This window comes from Mauremys reevesii, linkage group 4 (assembly GCF_016161935.1).
Source record: "Mauremys reevesii isolate NIE-2019 linkage group 4, ASM1616193v1, whole genome shotgun sequence".
NCBI classification, from domain to species: domain Eukaryota; kingdom Metazoa; phylum Chordata; order Testudines; family Geoemydidae; genus Mauremys; species Mauremys reevesii.
Window position 1 is genome coordinate 129,608,849 of NC_052626.1, and position 13,738 is coordinate 129,622,586.

A 13,738-nucleotide genomic window follows, 5' to 3' on the forward strand; every position below is an offset into this window, starting at 1 on the left:
TTTTCCTGCAGAAAAACAGGGTTGCATCTTCATGGGAAAACGTTATTTTTTTTTTTGTGAGAAATTTTTGAAAGGAAGCAGCAGAGTCCAGTTCGATATTTTGTGGGAAATTTTCAATGTGGTTTTCGAAAAGTGAAGATGTTCAAAATACCACATTTTTGGTCCCCCCCCCTTTCTTGTCATTTTTTTATTTTTTTGCCAGTGAATCCAACATTTTGTACCCCACCCGCAGGGGTACTCCCGGGGGGGTCTGCGGGCCCCTCCCTCCTAGCGCTTCCTGCACAGGACGGGGCGCACTCAGGGGGAGGGGGTGGAAAGAGGCAGGGGTTGAGCGGGGGTGGGAAGAGGTGGGGCCTTGGGGGAACGGATGGAGTGGGGGCAGGGCCTAGGGCTGTGTATGGGGTTTTGGGGTCTGTGAAAATTTTTAAATCAAAATGGGGGTCCCCGGGTTGCTAAAGTTTGAGAACTAGAAGATCTGATTGTCTCCACTGCGTGAAAATGAAGCAGAGTAAATTAAATTAAATATTTAGAAATTTCAAAGCTAATGTGATTTTATTATCAGCACGGGTAAAGAAGCGACTTACCTCGAGAGCTGTTAAGTAGAGCATCTGAGGATTGCTCCTGGATGCCTGTCTGTGTTCTAATTCCCGTTCTGACTCCGATTCCCTCAGTGACTGTCCACAAGTCACTTATACCAAAACTTTCCAGCTCTGGTACCTAAAATGAGGCTCCTAAATCCAGATGTAGGTTCCTATGCATAGGTTCCAGATGTAGGTTCCTCCTTTCCGGAAGTGATGAGTACCCACAAATCTGACTGAAGTCAGTGGAAACTGGTGTTGCTCAGCGCCTCTGAAAATCAGGCTGTTTTTACTTAGGTGTTTAAATGTGGATCGGGGAGCCTCAGTTTAGCCTCCTGGGTTTGTAAATTTTGGCCAAAGGTCTTTTGTTCTCTGTATAGCGCCCACGGGCTCCTGGTCCATGACTTGCGCTCAGAAGGAGGAGGAAGGTGATCTTGTGCTTTGAAGCATCAGACTTGGAGTAAAGAGATCTGAGTGCCTGTGACGTGAACACCCTGTGCACCTTTTGGGCCAGTCATTTCCAGCACTTTCAAGCACACATGGGGGCTGCTGAAGGCCAATGGAACCCCAAGTGCTCAGCACTTCTGAAAAGCCAGACCTTTGTGTCCATGCCTCAGTTTCCTCATCTGTAAATTGATGCTTCCCTACTTCTGCAAGGCACAATCGGTTAGTGTCTGAAAAGTGCTGTGAAGATGGCAGCCATGCCTAAAAGTGCTGAGTCTTGCTATTCTTAGCATCCCTTTCAATGCGATGAAAAAGGTTACATAGAGTTGAATATTCCTTTGAAAGTCTAATTGCAGCTGGACGTGATGCCAAATGGTGAGTTATGGTAATTCCAGCGCTTCCTCCTGCACTGAATGGCTCTTTGAGTGAAAAGTGTTTTAGCTGCAGCCTTGTGAATCCTCCCCTTCTCCCTCGTAGCAGGCACCATGCAGGTCCCCAACTCTGTGGTACCGGCTGAGAGAGTGTTTGAAACCCGTGCCAGTGGCGGTTTGCTGGGGCACAAGACGCCCTTGTCTGTACTAAGGGGCATCTCTGGCCTTTGCATAAGACTCCGGCGTCCTGTGTCTCCCCAGGGGCAGCCTGTCAGGTCTGCGGATGAGTGTGGGCAGCAGCAAGAGCGTTGAAGCGGAAGGAAAAGGTTAGGGGGACTCTGCGTGTCCTGCAGCGACCATTAGCCTTTAACTTGGGATCCCTTCACCGCAGCCTGAGCCACGGGTTCCTGGCTCTGTATACCTGAGGGGTTGGAGCCGCTCCCGTTCCATGGCGAGCTCTCTGAGCCCCTAGTGTCCTTTAGGAAATGTGGTCGTGGAGTTCTCTGTGTGATCCTGTGTGGAAGTCTCGGCTCTGTTCCTGAGAGCTGGGAAATATGACTCGGGGAGGGATGAACTTTACGCTTTTGTGGGCTTTTGCAGGTTTTTCCATCTTGTTTTTATTTGCAGACGTTTTTAATTTTAAAAGTGGTGCCCGTGTATTGTTGGGTGCATGCGCCCTTGGGGGCAGAGTGAGGCGAGGAGGGGGGTATATTTCCACAATAAAATGCCTGGCTCTACTTGGGAGGAAATGACCTTCCCCCTTTCTCCCGTAGAACTGTAAGGAACTTTGGGCCAGATCCCAAACTCAGCTACGTTCGTGTAAATCAGGAGTAACTACATTTAAATCAGGGGGATTACCCTGAAGTTACACCAGTCTGACTGAAAACAGAATCTGACCCTCCTTCCCTTCCATTTGTGTCTAAGACCCCTGTGTCCTAAGGGTTCCCTGTGGTGGAGTAGATGCTAGTTCTAAGCTACAGCGTTGTCTTTGGCTCTGTGGAAGCCTTTTCATCTTCACCTATTGTTGGAGGGCCTGCGGCGGTGGCTACCCTGTTGGAAATACAGTCTCATGGGAATAAGGGGGTGAGGAATCCCAGGAAGGTGGAAGGTTTGGACTAGCGAGGGCTTCCCTTCCCTGAAGAGTAAGCAATAGGGATGGGCAGCAGGGCAGAGACCAGGGTGGAAAGGCAATGAGAGGAAGGATGCAGGGAGATGGGGCCGGTGACAGCCTTGATCCCAGCTTCAGAAAGGAAGGGAGGTGACCAGAAAGCATCCCCGGGGAAGCTGGGCAGCTTTCATTGCACACAGGCTCTTTATTGCAGCAGATCGGTGAAGTGCGCGTGGCAGCGGTTGGTGGGGGGATGGACAACGGGGAGCAGAGGGTAAGTCTGCAGCTGGAGAAGTCTCACTGCCAACAGCTTTAACAGTGGGGACCGGCCCCTTCCTTGTGCCCAGCCAGTGCGAGCTGTCAGCGAGGCCAAATGCGCTCAGATGAGTTACGCCTCAGAATGTGGCTGTCTCCATGTGGCTGAGTTATGAGGTAACCGCTCGGGCCTGACAGGGGTCGCTACTAGCTGGAAAAGCTTTGGCACAAAGAATCTGATTTCTCTCCTCGTGAGCGCTCTGTGCACTGAGTGGCTGTATTAACCTCGAGCCCTAGAGGGGTTTGAGCAGAGGGCTTCCTGGTGAATTTGATCAGGGCAAGTAGAGCCTGAGGGCAGGTCTACACTAGAAGCGCTCCAGCACCGATGCAGCTGCACCGCGACTGGTGAACACGCTCTGTGCTGACGGGAGAGCGCTCGCCCGTCGGTGTGATTACTCCGCCTCCATGAGACAGCATCTCCCGGCAATATAGCACCGGTGCGGACAGCACTTAGATCACTGTAACTTACGTCGCTTGGGGGAGGTGTGTCTTTTTCACACCCCTGAGCAATGTAAGTTAGATCGACTCAAGCGGTAGCGTAGACCTGCCCTGAGTCTAAGAAGGCAATCAGGTCCCACGATGGCGACATGGAACCGTTGCATCGTGCTCTCTTCCACCCTGTCTGGAGGTGCCTCTTCTGGCAGAAAGTTGGATCCGATTTCCCCACCCCAGACTGCAAATCTTCTGTTGTCTCCAGTGTGTTGGGTGAGGTTCTAATGGGTGATTAATGACTCGGGGGTTGCAGTGGTGGCTCCCAGCCATGATTAATGTAGGATAACAAATCTGAATGCATTGTGTAAATATTTATACAGTATACATGCATGTGCCCCCTCTGCATTGCAAGTGAAAACCTCCCAATAGCAGCTCCTGTGATCTCCCTGCAAGTGTGAGAATAAGAGGCAAGGTGAGAGAGAGTAACTGGGGTTTTCTCCTGCTGGATGTGGGACTCCCTCCTTAGGATAACTCCCATTGGTCACGTTCACGCTTCGAATGGCGGCTTCCCCCACTTGGGAGTCTGCTCAGCTGCCCTTTAGATCTCCTGAGAGCAAAGATTTCCTAGGCCAGCAGAATATTCTCCCAAGAGAAGATTGTGGCATCCCGGCCACTCTGGGCTTTCCAAGCGAGACTGCAGGATCTGTGGGTTTCAATCTCTTTCCACTGAGATTAGCCATTTGGGAAGGACCGAATAGTCACGACCCCCAGGCTGAGAGCCTGTGAGCTAGATGGTGTATTGCAGGGAACAGTCCTGCTGTGGGTCAAGACCTATTTTATTATCTACCTCTCCTATGTCTTATACAGCCCCCATCGCTGTAGTGTCTGAGCCTCACAAGTATAAATGGACCTACCAAGACAACACCCTTCCTATGATCCCCATGGTACAGATGGGACACTGAGGCACAGAGAGGTCAAGTGACTTGCCCAGGGTCACAAAGGGAGTCTGTAGCAGAGACAGGAATCGAACAGAGCTCTCCTGAGCCTCAGTCCCGTGCCTCAACCCAACCAGCCCACCATTCCTCTAGCTCTGTACAATACCTGGTGGTAGAGAGAGATGCAGCTACTGACTCTCTCTCCTTTTAGGGTCTGTGTCGTCATTACAACCCTTTTAAATGCCTGCATTATTCTGCTCATCAGCACAGCTTCTGTGCCCTTCGCTCTTGTGAGAACCGGGGGTGAAAGCCAGCCTGGGAAGGAAGCAAAAGCAGAATAAGATGCCACAATAGCTCATCAGCCAGCTTGCAGCACTGGGGGTGGGGCCTGTACCTGTCAGTCCCTGGCTGGGGCTGAAAAGTCAACCAGTCGAGCTAATTGCCCCCTCGGGAGTGGCAGTGGTGGCCCTCTAGCTGAACGAATGAGACGTGAGCTGTAGACGGGTTCGTGCCTGCTGCGGCACATGAGGACTCTGTTATTCACTTAGGGTATGTCTACAGTGCCATAAAACACCCTCCCACCTCGCAGGGTCCAGAGCCTGGGCACCAGCCTGAGCCCGAATGTCTACACTGCAGTTTTACAGCCCCGCAGCCTGAGGCCGCTGACATGGGCCAGCCGTGGGTGTTTAATTGCAGTGTAGACATACCGTTAGGGAACCACATAGTGAAAAGCCAGAAGGGAACCAGGTGAATAGCCTATTACTCATAAACCCCAGTCAGGGGCTGTCTGTTTATAAATGGCCACTGTCATTAAAACCCCCAATAACTCTGCCTCCTGCTGTGTTAAACCTTTGCAGCCAGCAGACTGCATCCTCCTGGAGCCAGGGTGGTAGGGAAGCCAGGCCTTTCCTCCACCTCCTACCTGGTGCTTATCCCCTGCCATTGGTACATCGCCTGCCAGCGGAGCTGCTGCTGCTGCTGCTGAATTGCAACAGGGCTGGTGGGCACCTTCTAAACAGTGAGCGAAAAGGGGGTGAGGCAGGGAGAGGAGGGCCGTGTGAAGCAGACAGATGGAGAGAAAGGGAGGGAAGAAGAGAGTGAGGTTAAGCAGGGGGAGCTGGGAAGGGAGACCAGGTTGGTGGGCGAAGGAGGTAGAAAGGGTGGGAGGCGGGGGGCAGAAGAAAGGGGAGACTGGCAAGAGGAGACCTGAGGGAAGAGAGGAGGAGAAGGAGCACTCCACTCTGGAGCAAGGAGTCAGGAGGATGGGCTACAGGTTAAGTCACAGACTGGGATACAGGAGCAGGGGCGGCTCTAGGTATTTTGCCGCCCCAAGCACGGCAGGCAGGCTGCCTTCGGCGGCTTGCCTGCGGGAGGTCCCCGGTCCTGCGAATTCGGCGGCAGTCTGCAGAAGGTCCGCCGAAGCTGCGGAACCAGCGGACCCTCCGCAGGCATGCTGCCGAAGGCACCCTGCCTGCCGCCCTCGCGGTGACCGGCAGAGCGCCCCCCCGTGGCTTGCCGCCCCAAGCACGCGCTTGGCATGCTGGGGCCTGGAGCCGCCCCTGTACAGGAGACCTAGGTTCTGTTCTCGGTTCAGCCACTGTCTGACCTTGGGCCAGTCACCGAGTCGCTCTGTGCCTCATCTGTCATCAGTGGGGATCATAGCCCGGCTCTGCCGCACGCGGGGGTTGTGAGGATAAACTCCATTGCAGAAAGGGGGCTGGCTGGAGACCCAGGCAGAGTGGAATGTCTCCAGCAGGGCTGAGAACCCGCTTCCGGAGACTAGGGGAGTTTAGTCACTAGTCACTGGGGGGGACTTGGTGCTCTCTGGCTGTGTCGGGGAGAAGGCTGGCTGGGGAGAGAACGGCGCTCTCTGCCTGTGTGGGGGTTCCCGCACCAAGCCCAGCAGCTCATGGTTGAACTTGTTTGTACTGATCCTGATCCAGCTCCTGGTGAAGTCACTGGGAGTCTTTCCACTGATGTGAGTGCCGGCTGTGTCAGGCCCGTCGTTGGCAGTCTCAGCAGAGGCCAAGGGCTGGAGGAGGCCTGGAGACTGAGGGCTCGCCCCTAGCGGGGCTCCCTCCATGGCTCAGCTGAGGCCCATTGATTGGGCGCAGTCAGTGCACCTGGCAAGCCTGCCTTGCAGCTGCCCGTGCTTCACCCGATCTGTGGCTACACCAAGAATTTCAGTCTCTCAGGCTGATCTTTCACCCGCAGAGCAGCAGCAGCAGCAGGCGCAGTATTGACAGGTGGGGTGTTTTTAGCGCATCCCAAGGCAGTGCAGCAGTGCAGAGATTCATGACGTTGCTTTCTCTCTTCCTCCTCCCACAGATGTTGACGAATGTGTCGAGGGGACCGACAACTGCCACATTGATGCCCTCTGCCAGAACACCCCCAAATCCTACAAGTGCATCTGCAAGTCTGGATACTCTGGGGACGGGAAGCATTGCAAAGGTAAGGAGTGCGGATCAGTCCAGCTGGGCAAAAAAAAACCCCAAGCTGTGAATGTGTTCTTAAAGAGTTAGCAATTGGAAGTTTTGTGAGTGCTGTGCTGGCTGGAGTGAAGGTCGATAGGTGTCTCTTTAAAGCCAGAGAGCTTTCTGCTACAGCTGCAGTCAGTTGTGCACCTTTATAGTCCTTTCCTGCCCAAATCCAGAGTTCGTTTTGGTAAATCCGTGGCACGTTATCCGTAAATCCATGGCTGCTGCTATGGAGGGGCGACAGTGAATCCAAAGTGCTCTGTTTATACTACTGTCGCCTTGACTACTCAGACCAAAATGAGAAGCTCCAATTCTTAACCAATGAAGTTCTACTGCAGGATTGGATGACAGTCCTAAAAACAGTCCTGTCTACACTATTGCAGCTTCCACTGTTGCTACCAGCTGTGCCATTGGGGAATTACAGGTCCCGTTTTGGCCAGCACAGGGTCAGCCTGTGCAATGGGAGCTTCTGGGCCAGGAGAAGGCTGGGTCTTATTTTTAATTGAAGGGTGGAATTTGGCTCTGAATCTAGAATTTGTAAAAACAAAGCTGTGGTAGCCATCACCCCCAACACTTTTAGGAAAGACAGATTCCCGCGATTGTATCTATTTAAATTCTAGTAGGATGCCCTGGATTTTGTTTTAAATAAATCAAACTTTTCCTGCCTTGTTTGCAACCCAAACACTGCAGCCTTGTGCTAGGGCATGAAACCCTGAAAACATGAAAAGGACTAGAACACAGGAGCAAAATTGACTACCCATTTGGCGCTCTGCCCAGTTCCCTCAATCCTGTACCCTCTCTTCTGTGACCTCTGCGTAAGGTCCATTCCAAAATTATTTCACTGAAATGAAGAGCAATAATAAAATGGTTGGGCTGGAATTTTAATAGTCCTAGCTTTTTGTATGATTTGAAATCATGCTCTGGGATCAGAATAGACTGGACACAAATAGCTGATGGATTCATAGCATCATAGGACTGGAAGGGACTCGAGAGGTCATCTAGTCCAGTCCCCTGCACTCATAGCAGAACTAAGTATTAGACCATCCCTGACAGGTGTTTATCTACATACAGTCTAAGCTCAGAGATGCCTAACTGTGGAAACAGAGCGCATTAAAAATCATCTTCAGCCATTTCAGGAAATCCATTTATGACTGCTTCTTGTGCCAGAGACTCCATGAAGTCCACTAGAGACTTCACTATTGCTGTTGATTCTACATGGCACAGATGCTAAGATACTGTGATGGTGGGCAGCAGGGGAAAAGCTAGAGGAAGATATTCTCTGCTCTGAGCAATTCTTGCCTTGGGACTCTATAACTGATTACAGCATAGAAGAGATTCAAGTTTGATCTCTGTCCCTTCCCTTCCCATCTTTTTCATCTCTCTATGTTGTTGGCACCATCCATCTTCTATGCCCCAAGCCAGGGACGCCTGGTGGAAAGCTAATGTAAAGATCTCGAGAAACTTTCTGCAGTCATTTCTAGGGGTCTCTTTGGTCACTAGCCAAAGGCTGCTCCATAAAAGATGCTGTGTAAAATGTTATGTCTGAGCATTACTGTGGCTCCTTGGGCCCCATTGTGCTAGGGGCTGTACCTATACACCACAAGAGACAATTCTTGCCCCCAACAACTTACGATCTAAATGTAGAAGAATGGAAGTATTGTTATTCCCATTTTTCAGTTGGGTAGTGGAGGACCAGAAAAATTAAGATCACACATGTGGAGTGCCCAAGATCACACATGGGGAGTCTCTGGCAGAATCAGGCACTGAACCCAGATCTCTGTAGTCTGAGTTCAGTGTTTTCGCCACAAACCCATCTCTTCTCCAAAGATGAGGGTTCCTACCCAATCGCACCTCGCTTTTAGCTGTTGTAATCGCATTTGCAGTGCAAAGCAGCCACCATCTGCAGAGATATTAGCCCCAGTGCAGTCCATTGCTGGAAACGAGATGGCATGGACTGGTAGTGGGGAACCATTGTACAAGGTTCGTTTCCTGCACTCTGATTACATTGCCTTCCGTAACGCTTTCCTCTTGAGCATGACACCCATTCCTTTAAGCACCAGAACCAACTCACACCCGTCTCTGGAGTATCTCAGCTTCCACTGACATGGTGAATGGTGGAGAAACAAACAAAGAGATTAAAGAGACGACAGCCAGTCAACTGAGGTCCAAAATCTAGCTTGTGTTGTGAGGGGAGGAAGGCATTTCTACACAGCTTAATAGGAAGAGAAACGTTGTGAAGTTCAACAAAAGAAAAGAAAATGAGAACCAATTTTAAAAATGCAAATGATGCCCTATATTTCCACTATCCCACACACAGCAGCCTCAGACTGAGGCCAAGAATTTAGCAAGAGCCAGGAAAGGACTGGATATTTACACGGATACCAAGCATATCCAGACTTATCGTAATTAATGACGACAAAATTTGGAAGGGATATTAAGCCTCATGCTTCAGGGCTTAAGCTGACTTCTAATTATTAGAGACCAGGATGAGATCTGTGAGGTTCTTGCATCTTTCTTTGAAGCAATTGGTTCTGGCCACTATCAGAGATGGGATACTGGGCTGATTGGACCTTGGATCTGATCCAGTATGGCAGTTCCTATTGTTCCAGCCTTAGTACAGAGACACAAACCAGGAGAGTGAAAAACGGGCTGTAAACAGAAAGTGGAAGTGACCAGGCTAGACTTGCTGTCGCAACCGAGAGAGATGCAGAAAACACAAACTGCATCAGCAGCGGAAGGTTAAACTGGATTTAAGAATCCAAGATGATTTCAGTGACCCAAGTAATGCCTTGTGTTTTTTTAATTAGATGGGGGTGTATCCGGAGTTGTTTTATGTACTGTGCAACCCCATGGAAGTCATGGCCATAAGTTGGCAAAGAGGTCAGCCCAGCAGTTTTGTCTGCACCGTGTTGCTTTAAACACATCCAGTTCTTTACTAGACTAGGTTACTCAGTGACGCATCCTGCCCTCTGTCCTATGGGCCCTACTGTCCCACAGCAAGAGTCCTGCTAAGGAGGTGGCGGGAAGAGAGCTCCCCATGCAGGATGTTTGCATCCCGGGCCCACCATGGAGCTAAGCTCCATGGGAGCATCCTCTTTCCCCATGCACGTGGGTTGCTGGGGCAGACCAGGGCTACACATTCAGAGTAATGGTGCACTAGCAGCAGGGGCAGCTGCAGGATTGGCTACTACTCTGTGGACACCCCCTGTGTCAAGCCCAGCTATCCGGACTTGGGCGGATTTTGCTTTTGGAGCCCACAGCAAAGGTCACGCTGTCTTTGCATGGCCTGTTCCGATGGTCATGAGCCGATGGCTTCCTTAGGACTGCGACTGTATCTGACGTTTGAATGCGTGATCTCTGTTTTGCATCCCGTGCCTGCTGACTCTTGGCAGAGGCTGATAACAGGCCCGTGGTTTGGTGCTTTGCTCCTGTGGAGCTGCTTTTGGCTGGTCTCAGTGACGATGGCATGCCCATCCTTCCCGCTGTACTGTTGCCATGGTGATGCGATGGGGAAGCCTCAGAGTAACTAATGCAAGCAGCACCAAAATGCAAGCGAGTGGCACTAACCCACACTGGGATGTGTGATGTTAGGGGGCATGCATGTCATCCCTGACCATAGCCAGTGTGGAGACCAAGAGCATCACATGTGTAATGAGTTAGCAAGTCTCAGTGAACCCTCTCCTGCCTTGGAGGCCTGTAGCTGATCTGAGGTACAGTGATGGGCCTGGGGAGGGGATTCAGGTCTCTCACCGCTCTCCGGGCTTCTCTCCCCTCTCTGCAGATGTCGATGAGTGTGAGCGGGACGACAATGCTGGCTGCGTCCACGACTGTGTCAACATCCCAGGGAATTACCGCTGCACCTGCTACGACGGCTTCCGCCTGGCACACGACGGCCACAACTGCCTGGGTAAGGGTTTGGCAAGCTGCTCGAGGGTGAGGGGTGGGGGCAGGCAGGCAGGTGTTCCCCATGAGTCTAAAGCCAGGGAATCTGCTCCTGGCTGCAGAACTGTGCTCCGGAATCTCAGTGTGCATGTTAACCATAGGATCCATAGAAATACAGGGCTGGAAGGGCCCTTGAGAGTTCGTCTAGTCCACCCCCACCCCTGTGCTGAGGCAGGACCAAGTACCCCTAGCGCGCCACTGGCTGAGTCATCAGCAGGGATTGACCCCACAGCTTCTGGATCTAAAATTATGAGCCTGAGCTGAAGGACCAGTTCTAGTGGCTTGAAGGCAGTAGCAGGCTTATCAAACCCTTATACATGGTCTAACCACTGTGGGATGCACATAAAGCTGGGCTGTGTTATTAGGGGTTACATTTCAAAACAGGGTGTTTCTGGCTTTCATGGTTGCAGAGAAAACGTGACTCCAGTGTAGTTGATAGATGGGTGTTTTCCTGAGTCTGCAGGCAGCCTGAAAAAAGGCTGCAAGAGGAATGGCTTGTTCCATTCATCTCATTGGGGTGTTAACCCTGAATCCTGATTCTGGGCATGAACCTGGGACATGCTCAGTGCTTCCTATGAGTTGTTGAGAACCTTTTGCTCCCATTGATATCAGTGAGGTAGGAGGGTGGTCAGACCCTCACAGGGTCAGGCCCATAAGCAGCAGGCTCACAGTTCTCCAGTCTTGCATTGTGAGGCTGGGCACAGCAAATCAGCTCTCGTGGCTGAGAAGTCTCTGGTGGAGCAGCCAGTCTCTGAGCCATCATGATGGATCACCTCCCCCCTCAATGTCCTGCCTCACGCGGGTCCAAGGAGGAGTGGCTCGGAGCTGCAGGGTGATCCATGTTTCCCTCCTATGCCTCCAGACACGCAGTATGGCATTGCACAAATCCTCCAGCTGTGAGATTTTACTGCAGTGTTTATTGCTGCTGTGTCCCAGAGAGGAATGCAAGCTGCTCTAAGTGGCCAGTCCAGCTAGCAGAGTTAAAGGGCCCCCCACCCTTTCTCTAGGTCAGGCACACACTGCTGGGTTTCTTCACTAGAGGATTTATCATGGGAAGGATTTGTTGTTGTCCTACGTCTGTTTTTAAACAGACCCTTGCAGATCTCCATTCTCTGACCCCTTTATCCTGGTGGGAAACAAGCTTTGACTCTGGGCTGGGGAAGGATGAAGCAAGAGCTGATGTCTGGCTCAGAGCCTCTGTGCACGTCTTATTGATGAGACAGCCACAGCAATTTTGTGCATGGACCTACCATTTATCGTATGCCTGCACAGCACCTAGCACAAAGGGGCCCAACCTGGAAATATTGCAATATTAATGGAGAAATAATAATACATGATTATTCTTGTCCTTGGATTGAGGATGATGTACCTTCAAGGAGGTGGAGCTCTGTGTCTCCAGCTGGTGGGAGGAGCTAAGCCCTGCCAGTGGGGCAGGAGCAGCTGTTGCACATGGCGCTGGTTATACTGTCCGAAGCTGAGTTTCCTTCCTACAATCACCCCATCAGGCCAGTGATTGCCAGGGGATGTCCAGGACCCATAGGCCTGATAAGTGGGGAAGCTGAACACCTGCAGAATACAAGAGTCGTGTCCCCCTCCCCCCCCCATCTAGTCTAAAGGGATGAGTGTGAATCCCAGTAAGTGAACCTGGACAGCTCCTCCCCCTCTGAGTCTACAATCTATACTGAGCCCCCCACGCTGGGGGTCAGTGGAACAATGTACTCCATGGCCTGCGGTTTGAATCCTGGCTGGCGGAGAACCTGCAGCGTGTCTAAGTCCCTGCTGTAGTTTTTGCCTCCCAAGAAGCATAATCAGGATAGTGCCAAGCTGGGTAATGACCATCTGAGACCTTTCCACACCCCCTGTTTCCATCTGGAGCTCCCAGGTGTCTGGACCACTGCTTTACAAATGATCAGGACACTGGGGGCTCGCACGGGGAAGAGGGGCAGCCTGGTGTCCTCAGTCGATGTCAGGTATGGGTATCTTGGAGGAAGCCCGTGTCACTCGGCTCTTCCTAGCCGAGCCAAGGTTCCTGCCTCCTGCAGAGCTGGGATCCTCAGTGGGCCTTTGTGCACCAGCAGGGGAGATGACTCTGGCTCAAGAGCTTGGTGTAAGCTTGAAAGCAGTTGGTCCAGTAAAAGATATCACCTCGCCTCACTAATATCCCGCAGCCAACACGGCCACAATACTGCAAACAAAAAAGAGAAAGTGTCACTTTTCTGCAGTATGGATGGAATCCAACTGAGATGAAACAGGGCCCCGAGGATCAGGTCCGGGCAATCCCTTGATGTCTCATTTTGTGCCTTCTGAAGAATCTTTTGAGCCCAGAAAACTGGCTTTGGAAGTGTCAAGAGTCCTGTTCCACTGTACAAGCTTCCCAGCTGGTGTGATGCCAGCAAGGCCATGCACAAGGTCTCATGGAATGAAACAGGGGAGGAGACTCATTCAGTACAACAGCAACAGTGTGGCCCATCCCCAGCCTTTGGCGATTTCAGAACCAAAATACTGGTTCGCTTTTCCGGTGCTATCCTAAGATCCCCCTTCCAAGGCTCGGGTGCCCCTTGGTACCACCAACATGCCGTGCGATCTGCCATGTAACTGTGCAAAGGGCTCCGTGCAGACAATCTTCAGGCCAGCTCCAGTGGGCGAGCAGGACAAGTATCACAGGTTCTCCCCACTGAACTGGGAAACAGCATTCCTAGAAATTTTGCTTGTCGTCAGCAAGTCCTGGCAGGTCCGCGGACACGATCAGCCAAGAACTGGGACTCCCAGCTGCTGGGGAGTCTCGCTGAGCCACTTGTACGGGGAGCGAATCCTAGAGCGACGGAGAGAGAAGTTTTAAGAGGCATCAAAATTGGGAAAGACACAGAAAATGGAGAAGCAGGAGCCAGCAGAATGGATGCGGAGGGTGTGATGAGCTGCGATTCCCGCTCTCCATCCCCACTCTGCCATGCCCCCTTCCCTTCCCAGCCTCACGCTTCTCTTGCTCACCCATTCAGCCTTGTCATGCAGCATTACAAGAGCTCCCTGATGATCTGCTGCCCAGTTGTCCCCATCTTCTCTGCTCAGATCTATCCTGGAACATTCCAGGAGCTGCTTTGGCTTTCCCATCTCCCCGCTGTGTCCTCTCCCTGGCTCA

At 51.8% G+C, this 13,738-nt stretch overlaps 1 protein-coding gene across 3 annotated transcripts in view; it reads left to right on the top strand.

Annotated features, from left to right (window-relative positions):
• SCUBE3 (signal peptide, CUB domain and EGF like domain containing 3) overlaps positions 1-13,738 on the top strand; it is a 135,012-nt gene that overhangs the window by 43,908 nt on the left and 77,366 nt on the right. For all 3 annotated transcript variants that reach the window (XM_039534858.1, XM_039534859.1, XM_039534857.1), the window contains 2 exons: positions 6,512-6,634; positions 10,442-10,567. In XM_039534858.1, coding sequence (XP_039390792.1) covers positions 6,512-6,634; positions 10,442-10,567 — 249 coding nt within the window. The remainder of the gene's footprint in view (positions 1-6,511; positions 6,635-10,441; positions 10,568-13,738) is intronic.